This window comes from Trematomus bernacchii, unplaced genomic scaffold (genome assembly GCF_902827165.1).
Source record: "Trematomus bernacchii unplaced genomic scaffold, fTreBer1.1, whole genome shotgun sequence".
In the NCBI taxonomy this organism is placed as follows: domain Eukaryota; kingdom Metazoa; phylum Chordata; class Actinopteri; order Perciformes; family Nototheniidae; genus Trematomus; species Trematomus bernacchii.
This window is the reverse complement of record NW_022988050.1, coordinates 18,038,805-18,052,400: the sequence shown is the minus strand read 5'-3', so window position 1 is coordinate 18,052,400 and position 13,596 is coordinate 18,038,805. Positions and strand designations below refer to the sequence as shown.

Here is a 13,596-nt window from a genome sequence, read left to right as displayed (position 1 = left end):
GGGCCATATAACACTGACAGCAGGAGGCAGTTGGATCTGTGTGAGAGTTGGGGGGTTTGGTCCTGGGGGAGTTTACTGCAGGGTTCATTCTGGATATTTTTACAGGATCCTGTATTATTGGAATGATTGGAATCCTGTATAAATTGGATTAGCTATAGGCCACAAATCTATAAATACAGCATTTAGTACTTTATTCAGAATTTGGTTAACTCCATTCATTTAGTTGGGTGATGAAGGACTCACACATTTCAAAGTACCATTATTGGTCAGAAATAGAAAGTATGAACTGAACACTTATCATAATGTAATAAATATGTAATAAAATAGTTATTTAGTTTAGTTTGAAACAATATGATATTTAGAGGTCACATTAAATAAATGGACAAAGTGTGATAATGGCCTGTGTTTGTAGGCTAATGTTACTGAATGCAGCATGTAGGAAGGCATCACCAAAACTCACATTAAAAAGAGCCTCCAAATGAACTTTTAGCTGTAGCATGTATGTAAAGAGTGTCAGATTTGGTTTTGCAGATAAGTTGGAGAAGATTTTGACCAACAACTTAACTTAACAATAAATGGGCAAAACAGCTTGGTCATCAATAACCTCATAATGATCTCTCCTCATCCAACAATTAAAACCAACTCATTAATAATCAGAAAATATATAACAATCTGACAGTAGGACACTTCAGGTGCTTATAATGGGTTACTTCTGTGCTACTTTGGTAAGATTTTAAATGCAGACATTTTTCTTTTTTTGTGCTATTTTTCGAGCTTTTACATAATTTCGTACTTGTCTTTTTTATTTCCGATCAATTGAAAGAAAAACATGTTTAAATATTGGACTTGTTTTCCATTGAAGAAACACGATTTCTGCTTTCCAGAGTCTATGATCGGTCGCAATAACCACGAACCATTGTGGCTATTGCGCTTAATGTGATGAGATTTAAATATGAGATGGCTTTAGTGTTGTAGTGAATAACGACTTTTGGCTTTAAAAAAAACAAACCTATTTGTTAAGTCATCGTTAAAGCATTATATCACTCAGTACATCTGGTTAACACATGATAGGCTGTAGTGAACTGATTCTCCTGAAGTACAGCTATCTCTTCTCTCGGGTCATCTGATCACTGTAGGCTCCATTGGAGGCGCGAGTGAGCCAATCAGAAACGCCCGCTGGCCACCTGCAGGAAGTTGGCCGTCCTCTTATCTCCTCCCTTCTCCGCCTGCAGCCAGATAACAGCCCCAACAGTTGGACCAAGCACCAGCGAGACACCACCGCAACCTGATGGACACCAAAACACTCTAACGGTCTCCTCCTGCCTGGAAGACTCTCTGTTACGCGTTTCAGTGGACTCAAGTTTGCACTGTGAGTCAAAGTGGATGTTTAGTTGGATATAAAGAAGTTGTTCTGAGAAAGAGGAAGGCTTTAGGGAGAGAAAAGAGGGACGCAGCTTTCCTTTAACTCGGTTCCAGCGCGCAGCACCATGAGCGTCCCGCTTTACGCACCGACTCCCATCCAGCCGGCCCACCCGACACCCTTCTACATCGAGGACATCCTGGGGAGGACTGCCTCCACCACCTCCCCATCTTCCTCCTCATCCTCCTGCTCCACTCCGATCATGCCTACACCGACCCTCCCGTCGCCCAACTCCTCCTTCACCAGTCTCATCTCGCCGTACAGGACCCCGATTTATGAACCCACCCCGATCCACCCGGCGCTGTCTCACCACGCCGCCGCTGCGTTCACCTACGCCTCCGCCGGGGCTTTCGCCGGCTCCATCTACCCGTTCCACCACCACCACCACCACCACCAGCACCACCGCTCCATGGGGGAGTACGCACAGGCGCTGCTGAGGCACGACCCTCTCGGTGAGTTGTGCGTAAAGCGTGCGTAAAAGTCATAGATTATATTTTGGGCATTCATACTATTTCTTATGTGTATACGTTAATAATGTATCACTTATGTATAACTGTATCTGGTGTATGACATAAAGCCTTTGAACTCTAAATGGAATGCCATTTACAGAACCACCCACAGAGATCATGTTTTTGTTGTGACAAAGCACGTCAGTTCCACTGTTGGCCTAATGACACATCAGTCAGTGCGTCTGTTATCAGACTGCAAATCCTCACTTTTCATTAGTCATCCTTGCATTTTTATTATTTTAATATTGTAAAGAAACCACACTTGATTTCAGCAATAGTTTCACCCTTTGCTTTAAAACGTTTCTGTCTTGCAAGCCTCGTTTCAGAGTCAACGAAACCGTTTTGCATATATACCACGCTTGGTCATGCATGCATATCGACTGTAAGACGGTTACAGGCAGCCCACATAAACACATTGCAGGGGAAAAGACTTCAGCTCTTTTTGGAACCAACAGAGTTCTGCATGAGGCCTTCTGCCTGACCACGCACATATGAGTCACTTTGTTATTGTGACAGACATATTTGGGGCCACAATAGCAACAGCAGGCTTATCCATTCCGTCTGCTGCTGCTGGTGATAGGGAGGGGGGAGGGGGGGGGGCATGGCAACCTTGACTCTTTTTCCTGACTGCCATTGTTCTGAAACATCAGAGGAGCGAATCAGCCGGTGACTAAAACATGGCTCTAAATCACTTGTTATTTCACTGCTTTGTATGTGTTGGTGTGTGTGTTTTCAAGCACCAAATGTCCCCTAAAAAGTAGGACAATTCATTTCAATGCATATGTTTTTTTATTATAGCCAAATTACATAAGTTGTTTATGACACATTTAAATAAATCATATATATCGGGTTTAAGAAAAAGCAAACCCTAAAATATTTAGGTTTCATATACTTAAATATATGTTCCTGTAGGCAAAGCAAGGACATTTTATTTATAAATCACTGTCATAACCTTACAATCATTAATATATATTGAAAGTGAAACACATTTGTTATGAGTACATTTAAAAACAGTTATATATTAAAGCCAATAGAATACAAATTAAAACAAGTTAAAATAGAAAAAGACAGGTCTAAAATAAAAGAATAAAAGTTACAAGATTGTTTTGATTTACTAGAAGGCAAAAAGCATCAGGTGGTAGTGGGATCAGGGGGATTCAGGTGGTTTATTCATTGGAAGTTTATACATTAAATACAGTGGTGGGAAGTAACAAAGTACATTTACTAAAGTACTACTTAAGTACTATTTTGACATATTTGTACTTTGCTTGATTATTTTTCATTTAATGCTACTTTAATCTTCTAATCCACCTCCTTTATTTAACCCTCAGTTACTCTATACATACAAACACATGATGTGTTGATATAATAGTAATCAGTAGAACATGTATAAAAAGGACATTTACTTGTGATACTTGAATTACATTTACCTGATACTTTATTGTTCTGAAGTTGGCCATTGTGCAGAATAGGTTTTACTTTTTGTACTTTAGGTAATTTTTTATCCTCAACATTTTTACTTTTTTTTAAAGTAACATTTTGAGATCAGGACTTTTACTTCTTTCAACATTGATTAAATAACAACACGTTAGGATTTGAGCCCATTGAACAGATTTCTTTTCTTTTTAACTCAGGTCGATGGTCCTGTACAAAGGTGGTATAAGTACTCAGATCTTGTACTTGAGTAAAAGTAGAAGTACCAGAGTTTAGGAATACTCTGTTACAGTAAAAGTCCTGCATTCAAAATGTTACTCAAGTAAAAGTAGAAAAGTATTAGCATCAAAATATAGTTAAAGTAGCGACAGTAAAAGTAGTCATTGTGCAGATTGGTCCATTGCAGAATAATATATATGATATGTTTTATAATGATTGATCATTAAAGTGTTCTCAAAGCTGGTAAAGGTGCAGCTAGTTTGAATGACTTTGTATACTGCAGGGTAGCTTGTGGATTTACTCCAGGTGGAACTAAAGTCTGATTTATGTTAAGATTTACCTCTGAATTGTACTGGAGTATAAGTAGCATATAAATACTAAAGTAAAGTACAAGCACCTCCAAACTGTCCGTACTAGAGTAAAAGTACTCGGGTACTCCCCACCCCCCCCACCCCACCCCACAGACAGTGACAGGCGGACCGTCTGCCTTTGTGTGGCTCTTCCGCTCCTAACGGAAGCTGCTCGGTGTGAGAGTAAATCTGCCCCGGAGCTGTTGGATGTTTCCTGGCTCGGCCCGGCCAGCCGCTTCCTCGGGAGCCCGCTGCACGCTGCTGATTATTTTATCGACATCCTCAATACAGACATATTCAGGAAACACTCGGCCTCTGATAGCCCGGGATCCGTTTTTCACATATTGTTCACTTCCTCTGCAGGGCCGCGAGGAAGTGGTGACTTTCTTTATGGTTGGCGGCGAGGGGGGTGGGGGGGGGGGGGGGGGGGTGGGGGGGGGGGGGAACAGAATGGATGTTAAAAAGGTCTCATTTAGAAAATATTTAATTGTGCTTTAAAGGAGAAAGAGGCTCGTGTTAAATAAAAAACAAAGTTTGACCTCATATTGCCTCTAAAACTGAAAAAGGAAGAACTTCTCAGTTCCAACAAAATAAATCCACTCAGCACGTGATGCGTTTTGAGACCCTGATACCAGATTCAATCAGATATAACATTTTAAATAAAATGTAAACTAAAATAACACAAACGTCTATGAGACCGTTTCCTCCTTTTCAGACCTGTGTTTATTCACTTGTGTTTTTAGGGAATTATTCAACGTTTTATTATCTTCTTTACATTTTTTGAATGCATTAACAATTATATTCCAGTTAATAAAAACAAAATATATATTAATTTGTTGAACACTTTAAGTTTGCACTTTAATTTAAACTACTTTGTTATCCCTAATATATGTATACGATACCACATAATCAATTAGGATAATAATATTTTGTGTTAAGTATCTGATTTAAATTAACCAAAGATAAGATAAAAAAGGGAAAGCAATATTTGCCTCTGATAAAGTGGAAAAGGCCTGTAATTATAAAGTTTCATAAAAAATACTCAGGTGAAGTACAAGTATCTCAAATGTGTGCTTAATTACAGTATTGGATGAATGAACCTTAATGTCCACCACTGGCCCTGCAATAGCATTTACATTTTCGTATCTTTAAATATATACCTTTCGTATACGGAAACAGTAAGCGTTTTAAGTAAGCCACACATAATTCATTAAGACGATTCCTCCTGTTCAGGCTCTATATATTATTTATTACATTTGTGTGTATATATTGTCAATAAACCATTTAAATTCAATTCTTTTCTAGACATTTTGGAAAATCGAGGATAACTTAGGACTTTATTCCAATCAGAACATTAACTAATAAACAAAATGTAAATATATAAAATAGAGAATGTTAAACATGAATAGCTTTACTGTAGCCTGCCATAGCATACAGGTTGCATTTGGAGAATTAAACAACATTTAGAGCATATTTCCGGCAGAAAGAAACAAAACAAAAAACGATTATACTGCTCATAAAAACATTAAAAACATTGGACTTTCTTAAAAAACTGCAAATATCATCCACTCTCAACTTCAAGGACTCCAAAGGGGTCCTATATTTTTAATGGTAATTATTCTCAGCTTTATTCAACTGAAACCTCCCTTTCATGATATCAGTGTGTTCAGAATATGTTAACCTCATCCTCACCCTGGATAAGGTAACTTCCTCTGAAGGAGCTGCAATAGTTCTGCAGCAGTTTGAACCGCAGCAGCAGATTCACTGTGTCGGGGGAGCAGCCCCCCCCCCCCCCCCCCCCCCCCCAGCAGGAAGCATGCAGCGGATATTTGCCCATAATGTTCACTCTGTCACGAGCTTCCCTAAAGAGGGCCCTGCACACTCTGCTGCTGTTCCAGAACATTCACAGAGACAAACACTCTCCAATCAGGAGAAACAACACGGAGCACTGACCAGAGGCCTGTACGACGAATCCAGTTCAACATATCCTGGATATGTTTGAGTTACCAGGTTTACCTAATCCAAAACAAACGCGCTCTCGCTAAACGGTCCTACGACGCTGGTTATCAACTTGTTAACTCAAGCCAGTTTTGCCCTATCTAGTTATGTGCGCGTTCACATGAAAGGGGCGGGGTTAGCAACATTTGACCAATCACAAACATGGAGAAGCGCACTGACAGCGCAGCGTCATACTTCCTGAATGAAAAGTCAACTATAATATTAGACAAATATGAAGACGTTAAACTTTAAACATCCATGACTTAAACACTTTATCCAGGATGAAAGTCACATAGCTGCACCTGCAAGGTGAATACAGCTGGTAAAAGAAAAAGCGTTTGAATGCGTACATTAACAGGTTTATGATATCACTGCCCCGTCTAGACACGATCTGACTTTAATTAGGCTACATTTGACTCGAGTGTTTCGTCAACTTAATGTGTTGCTTAAAATAATACTTCTGCATACAGTAGCCTATGTGACACTGTAAGTATTGCACGGCGAGATACGGCTCAGCTGACTCAGATAAGGAAATATATGATAGCCTACAGAAGATGTGATATGATGTGATATGAATGATAATTGGACACATCGACGTCTGCACTCACAGTGCCGCGGATAGGCTAATGTTACTTTGATCCGGTTACTTATGTTAACTTGTGGCAGATATTTAGCTAAGCTTTCTTAACGCTAATGTTATATTAGTCAGATTGCTCTGAAGATGGGAGGTGATATTCTATTAATTTTCATTAATTCACATCGTGAGGGGAATTATTTTGATCCGCTTTATCCATCCCAGATCGGAAATGCTTCGTAACAGCAGTTTACAAGGAATTGAACAAGACTTTAACATGTATTTAAAATAAAATTGGAAGAGAAAATGTAGGCCTAAATATGAAAAAAGATAGGCCTACATAAATATATAGGCCTATCGGATTAAAGAAGGGGCAGACCCTAACATATTTCAGATTGATGCACTTTAATATATTTTCCTGTAAGCAAGGCAAGGTAAGAACAGTTTATTTATCAAGCACAGTTCAACAATATGAGAGTAAAAGTGCTTTACAGAAGAAAAAAAACATTACAATCACTAATATAGAATAGGCTACATTAAATACACTGTAAATGTTAAAAAATATACATAGGCCTATATAAAATATAGGCCTACAGAATAAGTTAGAATACACTGTAATAGACCAATTAACGAAAACTAAATATGTAAACACTTTAGGCTATATTATTACAAGTGTGCAATCTGCCGTTTTTCTCTTTCAGTTGGCATCAGTTAGGCTATATTTGAAAAGTTAATAGGCTAATTTAACACATTAACCAATATAAGCGCATATAGCCTAACACTAATAATAATAGCCTAATAATAATAATAATATTATTAATATCACCGCATGTTCAAGTCTCCAATCTCTTATTTCTTTCATTTCAGGCATATTTGATCGTTTTTATTATTATTTTAATTAAGTGATATAGCCTATAGCAATTATTGAACAATTAAAACGTAATCGTTTTTCTTACTTACAATGTAGCCATATCAGTATTAGTCTGAATATGTGCTTGTTCCGTTACGGTGCTGTATCGCTCAGTGACCGTCAGAACCCCCGGTATGCTCGGATGGTGAGGGTAACCGAGTCTCTTCTCCCCCCACCAGGCAAGCCCCTGATGTGGACCCCCTTCATGCAGCGGCCCCTCCACAAGAGGAAGGGGGGGCAGGTCCGGTTCTCCAACGAGCAGACCATCGAGCTGGAGAAGAAGTTCGAGACGCAGAAGTACCTGTCCCCCCCCGAGAGGAAGAGGCTGGCCAAGATGCTGCAGCTCAGCGAGAGACAGGTGAGGGGACAGCGGAATAAAGACGGATCGGCTAATATAAATATATTCCGTTAGCTTGTTACTGAGGTTGTGTTTATGAACATGTTTTAAATTAGGCACTACAAAATAATGTAGGCCTAATTGGACATTCAATAAATGACCCCAACTTTTAAATATGCGGTAGGCCTTTACGGGAGTACATTTCAAATGTTTGGAGGACATTTTGGTCAGTTTAGTTTGAATATATTCATATGAATTAAGATTCATTTATAATATTAATGTGTAATATCAACAAATGAAAAGTATTGTTAAATTATACTTTTTTTAAATCTTGTAAAATACGGTGTCTGCAGATGAAACCCGGCCATTATAGACATGTTCTGACCACCTGGTGAAGCCCTACAAATATTTTTTAACAAATGAAAAAATGGCGCATAAAAAGCATCTCGATGTTAGGTGGATTTGACCCCATAGCCTCTATTTGACATTTGTTATAATGCTTAATTGAATCATCCTAAAAACAAACAGATTCTTTTTTTTTTCTCATTTTGTCCTTCAGGTTAAAACCTGGTTCCAGAATCGAAGAGCGAAATGGCGGAGACTAAAACAGGTGAGAGGTTTGGACGAATGTCCCCTCAGAAAGGGTTCATCTTTATTATTAGCCTGCGCGATCGACCACACTGTCCTTTATTCACTAACAATATTTCTCTGATCGCATCAGGAAAATCCCCAGGGAGTGAAGAGGGAGGTGGAGGATGAAGGTTCCGCGGGGAGGAGTAAAGGAGACGAGACCTCCGACTCCTGCGGGATCCAGAGCCCGGAGCAGAGACTCACTGCCCCGGCCTCAGAGCTGCAGGCGGCCCGCTGCGGGCGTTCCGTGTCCCCGCAGCGGCAGAACCAGCAGGACCAGCAGAGCCAGAACCAGCAGCAGAACCAGAACCAGCAGCAAAACCAGACGCAGCAGCACTCAGAGCTGGACTCTGATGTGTCAGAGGATACAGACCAGGAGCTGGACATAGAGGACGACGGGTTCACACTGAACCATTGACCTTTATGTGACCACAGTTCCACTGAATCTGATCCACCAGCTGGGTGATGAAGATCATGAGCTCTTCTTCAGCCTGTCCCTTCACATTCAGGCCCTTTACTGGGGGGGCCTTGCTGGGGCCAGCTACTTTATGAGAGGGGCCCATTTAATGCAGGACAAAATAGAAATAGAATAGACAGTTTTTGTTCAGTTCAAGTCATAGTCCATAAAAAACATAAAACACCATAATTGGTGTTCTCTTAGACCAATGACTCAGGTACAGTTTTATTAAATTGGATTATTGGAGATCACATTCATGCGAATGCGGACCCAAGTAACAGTAGTCTTTGCTGCAACGCTATATCATAAATTGTAATATTATAAAATATTCCTTTGCAGGGGGGCCACAGGGGGGTCCAAGCTCAGTGTTACAGGGGCGCTGGCTTCTGCTGCCCCCCCCTATGGCCCATGGTCTTTTTACTTCATGTTGAGACAGGTTGACTAGCCTGTTGTAATATTTAGGTGAAAATCAAACCCCAATAACGTTTCCCCATTGTTCCGTGCCTTTCACTATGACTGTCATCTCTATTGAACAACAGTCTTTTTGTACATAATAGCACTCGCTGTATTTGTGTTGTTTCTGTGTTGTGGATCACTGTAAATGAACTGTTATCTTCTGTTCTGTATGTCGGGTGATAAACACTCATAAGTCTATGGGCTGTTGCCTTAATGTGATATTCAATTAAATAATCAATGTAGCACATTATGTTCTGTTTTGTCACATTTAATAAACTATTTTTGTGGTAATATAAATGTGTCATCTTTGGATGTAGATTTATTATTTTGTATTTGTTGGAATTGCAATTGGTTTAATTATAGACCATATAAGACAGACACAAATAGTGAAAACAAACAATTCACCTGAAATAAATATGATAACTGAATAGAGAAATAAATAATGAGGCTTTTGAAATACATACCAACATAATCCTAGTCAGAGGTGGTAACAATTCAGTCAGTGCTGAAGCTAATTCAATGGGGATAACATTTGAATGATCAAATGAATTGGAAGGACACATTTAAAAAGAAACAAAAAAAGGGCCTTTATAAACACAAAGTTAAAGCAGGCTGCTTTTGTGATACTCTTTATATGTGTTAGCATTTTAGCATCAAAGTTTATCATGCTTTTTAAATAACATTTTTAAAGTGAAAGTTATCAGTGATATGGAAAGTACTTGCCTTAAATAATCTGGGATTGGTGGAGTTTTACAGGCAGCAGCTCATCCTCGACCCCCCCCCCCCCCCCCTTTCCCCCACCTAACATCACGGATAACAAAACCTGTGCTCTTTAGGAAGACTTACAAGACCTCATAATCACACTTAAAGCTCTTTGAATTGTTTTATTGTTATCTTCAGACAATGCTCTGGAGTCAATTAACATTCAAATGTGTAAAGTGAGGCCCTGGTTTCCTGTTTTTACATTTTAAATGAGCTTCTTATAAACATAACCTGCCATCCATATATTTAGGCATTCTGAAAAACACACACCTCAGCTGAGGATTGCCTATTTTTTCTGTAATAGATACGCAATCCGGCTTTTATTCAAATGATGCACAAATAACTCACTCAGATACACTGCATACCCAGATGTTCAAAATAATTAAAAAGATGAAGTAGTGGAAACCTACAGTTTCAAAAAAGTTCTAGATACCTTCAATATTTTGAGTTCCTCCGAAATTTTCTTCGTTTTTGAGTTAATCTAACAGATTGTTTTTGATTCTATTTTGTGGATTAAGTAAAATCAGATTAAAAGATACAATATATATATAGAACTCATATCCGTTGTTTATTGATGCAAGTGTCAAAAATATTTAAGCTCCATATTTATGCCTTTTTTTATCAAGTCAATCAGTTGCCCTAATTTTCTCAAGCTCTTGTAACTTCTTTGGGTTTACACTTACTTGTCAGCAAGTAGCCTTTAGGTCATGGACATTTGAATTGATTCTAAAGATATTTCAGTATATACAAGTGGTTGTTGTTTGGAGGATCGTTGCTTGAAACACAGCAGTCATGCAAACCCAATCACTGCTCTTCATTCTGCAGTTTGGCTGCTTCCTGATTTCAGAGGAATCAAAGGCAGCCACAGATTAGCAAACAGTTTAGTCCATGTCAATGGTCGTCCCATCACCACATTCAACTTCAAATAGCTTATCATTGAGTTCTCATGCAAACACTGTGGGAGTTTTTCAGTAAGTAGATTAGGTTAATGATTGATGAACCCTCAAAAGAGCGGGACAGCAGGAGATACAGGGCGCTGATTGATTGTCATATGTTCAGTGCTTTTAATACCAGAGGTGATCCGTTGTTGTTAAAGTGGAGGAGATGTGGAGGCATATTTGGAAATGTTACAGAAAAGAACAGTGGGTGAAGGATTAAAGCTCTCTGCTCTTATAACCTTGTTTGTGTTACATTGCCGAGGTTAATGACCGCACACATCCAAGACTGTTCCAAAACCAACAGTATGCACATCGATCTCAGCCTCTGTATTGTGTAATGCTTCACAAATTGTGCAGGGGAAAGTCAACATTTGGAGAAATAGCCCACACAGTTGTGGGTGAAATGTTCTGCAGATAGCCGACTGATTCCAAAGGGCCTGCTGATCTGTTCACTTTACACACACACACACACACACACACACACACACACACACACACACACACACACACACACACACACACACACACACACACACACACACACACACACACACACACACACACACACACACACACACACACACACACACACACACACACACACACACACCACACACAGATACCACCACCACAGGAGTCTGTTTCTCACTGGCTCCGTTGAAATTGTAGTTGCAGTGTTTTTTTGGAATAATCACACAATTATTGTTCGTGAAACCATTCTGTTAGCATAAATGGAACGGTTACTAATTGTACCTCCAAAGGTCATTCGAGATATGTGCGTGACAAAAAAGGATTGTTTAAGTTTACCTGCCTTAATCAATTATTGTAGTAGCCTACTTACATTGTCATCATAGGTTGTGATCAATTCATCATTCAAGGGCACTTTCTTAATGGCTATACTTATACTGTGAAAGACGCAGTAAAAACTGAGTGAATGCTGTTCAAAAAGTACCATCCTTCTGTTTATTTAGAGCATTTCATATTATTGCCCAAGTAACCCAGTCTAGAAATTGCAATTACACTCTAAACATGTGTAACAACAAATGTGTTTTTTTCAGAGGAAAATAATGTTATTTACTATTATCATGCTAATACATTTGTTTTTTTATGAAGAACAAGAGTATTTCCGTTTCCCTTTTCTTTATTTTTATTTTATTTTATTTGACCAAATCACAGTTACCTTAACCTAAACATATTGTAATTGTGTTTTGTTTGTTTACCCCAAAAATGACAAAACTATTTAGAATGATATACCTGTACGTGTAAATTCAGGGCACACAAGTGCTACAACTTTAGTCTTTTTTATTTTTCAAGATATTTATATATATATACATTATATAATATTTGTACCATAAAAGATTACATATATGTTGTGGCCTGTAAACAAAGAAGAAGCCAACAGGTGTGGATATTTATTATTAACAGGCTGTAACCTTTATGGGTCTATGACTGTTTAAGAAAACTTTGCATGAGTGTCAACATTTTTATTTGTAGTCAATAAATCTTGTGGTTTCATCTTCACAAACCAGCCAAAAAAAAGTTAAAGTCTTGAACCGTAAAAGGAAAAATAGTGCCCTGAAAACAGGTAAACTACATTTCAGCTATAAATCTGATTTTCCATTTCAGGTTTCATCTGTACTTTATTTCTCTACAGTGGTTATCATAAGTTCACCATTCTTCAGCTCTTATTCTGAACAGGGATCAGAGCCTTTGTATCAGAGACAGTATTACCAGCTCACTAACAATCTATTAGCTGTGAGTGTCAGTGTGTGTGTGTGTGTGTGTGTGTGTGTGTGTGTGTGTGCGTGCGTGCGTGCGTGCGTGCGTGCGTGCGTGCGTGCGTGCGTGCGTGCGTGCGTGCATGCGTGCGTGAGTGTCAGTGTGTGTGCGTGTGCGTGTGTGTGTGCGTGTGCGTGTGTGAGTGTCAGTGTGTGTGCGTGTGCGTGTGTGAGTGTCAGTGCGTGTGCGTGTGCGTGTGTGAGTGTCAGTGCGTGTGCGTGTGCGTGTGTGAGTGTCAGTGTGTGTGCGTGTGCGTGTGCGTGTGTGCCCTTGTGGTTCTGGTGGAAAGGAGTTAATGTGTGGTTATATTTGAACGACTGAGGAATGTGTTGACTGTTGACCTTGGCCAAATGGAAGCCATTATCTCCCCCTCCCGCTGAGGCCCCCCTCCTCCACTGAGCTGATAAATTAATGAGAGAAAACACAGCTTACATCGATACTAGTGTCGCCAGCAGCCACAGAGACAGAGGGAGGGAGGGGTTTGGGTGGGGGCTGGGTCATTGAGAAACACAAATATCAGGATGGCAAATTGAACTAATACAGCACTACTTAGACGAGGTGAGAACATATTATCAAATTATTTATTCCAACATGAAGCTTGTATTAATTGACATTAAGTTTTAAAGAAACAAAAAAGAAAAAAAAGAATGGTAAGAGGTTCATATGTTCACTAAAAGCTTACTTTTATTTAATTGAAAAAAGTTTCAAATCTGCGTGCAATCATTTCGTAATTCTTAATTTAACAATATACTATGTTGTGAACTACAGTGTGTGTTGGAAGTCAAAGGATTGGAATGAATTACTCTTTCATTCACTAACTTGA

At 39.2% G+C, this 13,596-nt stretch overlaps 1 protein-coding gene across 1 annotated transcript; it reads left to right on the top strand.

Moving 5' to 3' along the window:
• Positions 1-1,251: 1,251 nt before the first annotated feature.
• hhex (hematopoietically expressed homeobox) lies at positions 1,252-9,578 on the top strand. The gene is made up of 4 exons (XM_034118950.1): positions 1,252-1,872; positions 7,594-7,772; positions 8,311-8,361; positions 8,473-9,578. The coding sequence occupies exons 1-4, from the start codon at positions 1,488-1,490 to the stop codon at positions 8,797-8,799; spliced, it is 942 nt and encodes a 313-aa protein (XP_033974841.1). The 5' UTR covers positions 1,252-1,487; the 3' UTR covers positions 8,800-9,578.
• The last annotated feature ends 4,018 nt before the right edge of the window (positions 9,579-13,596 follow it).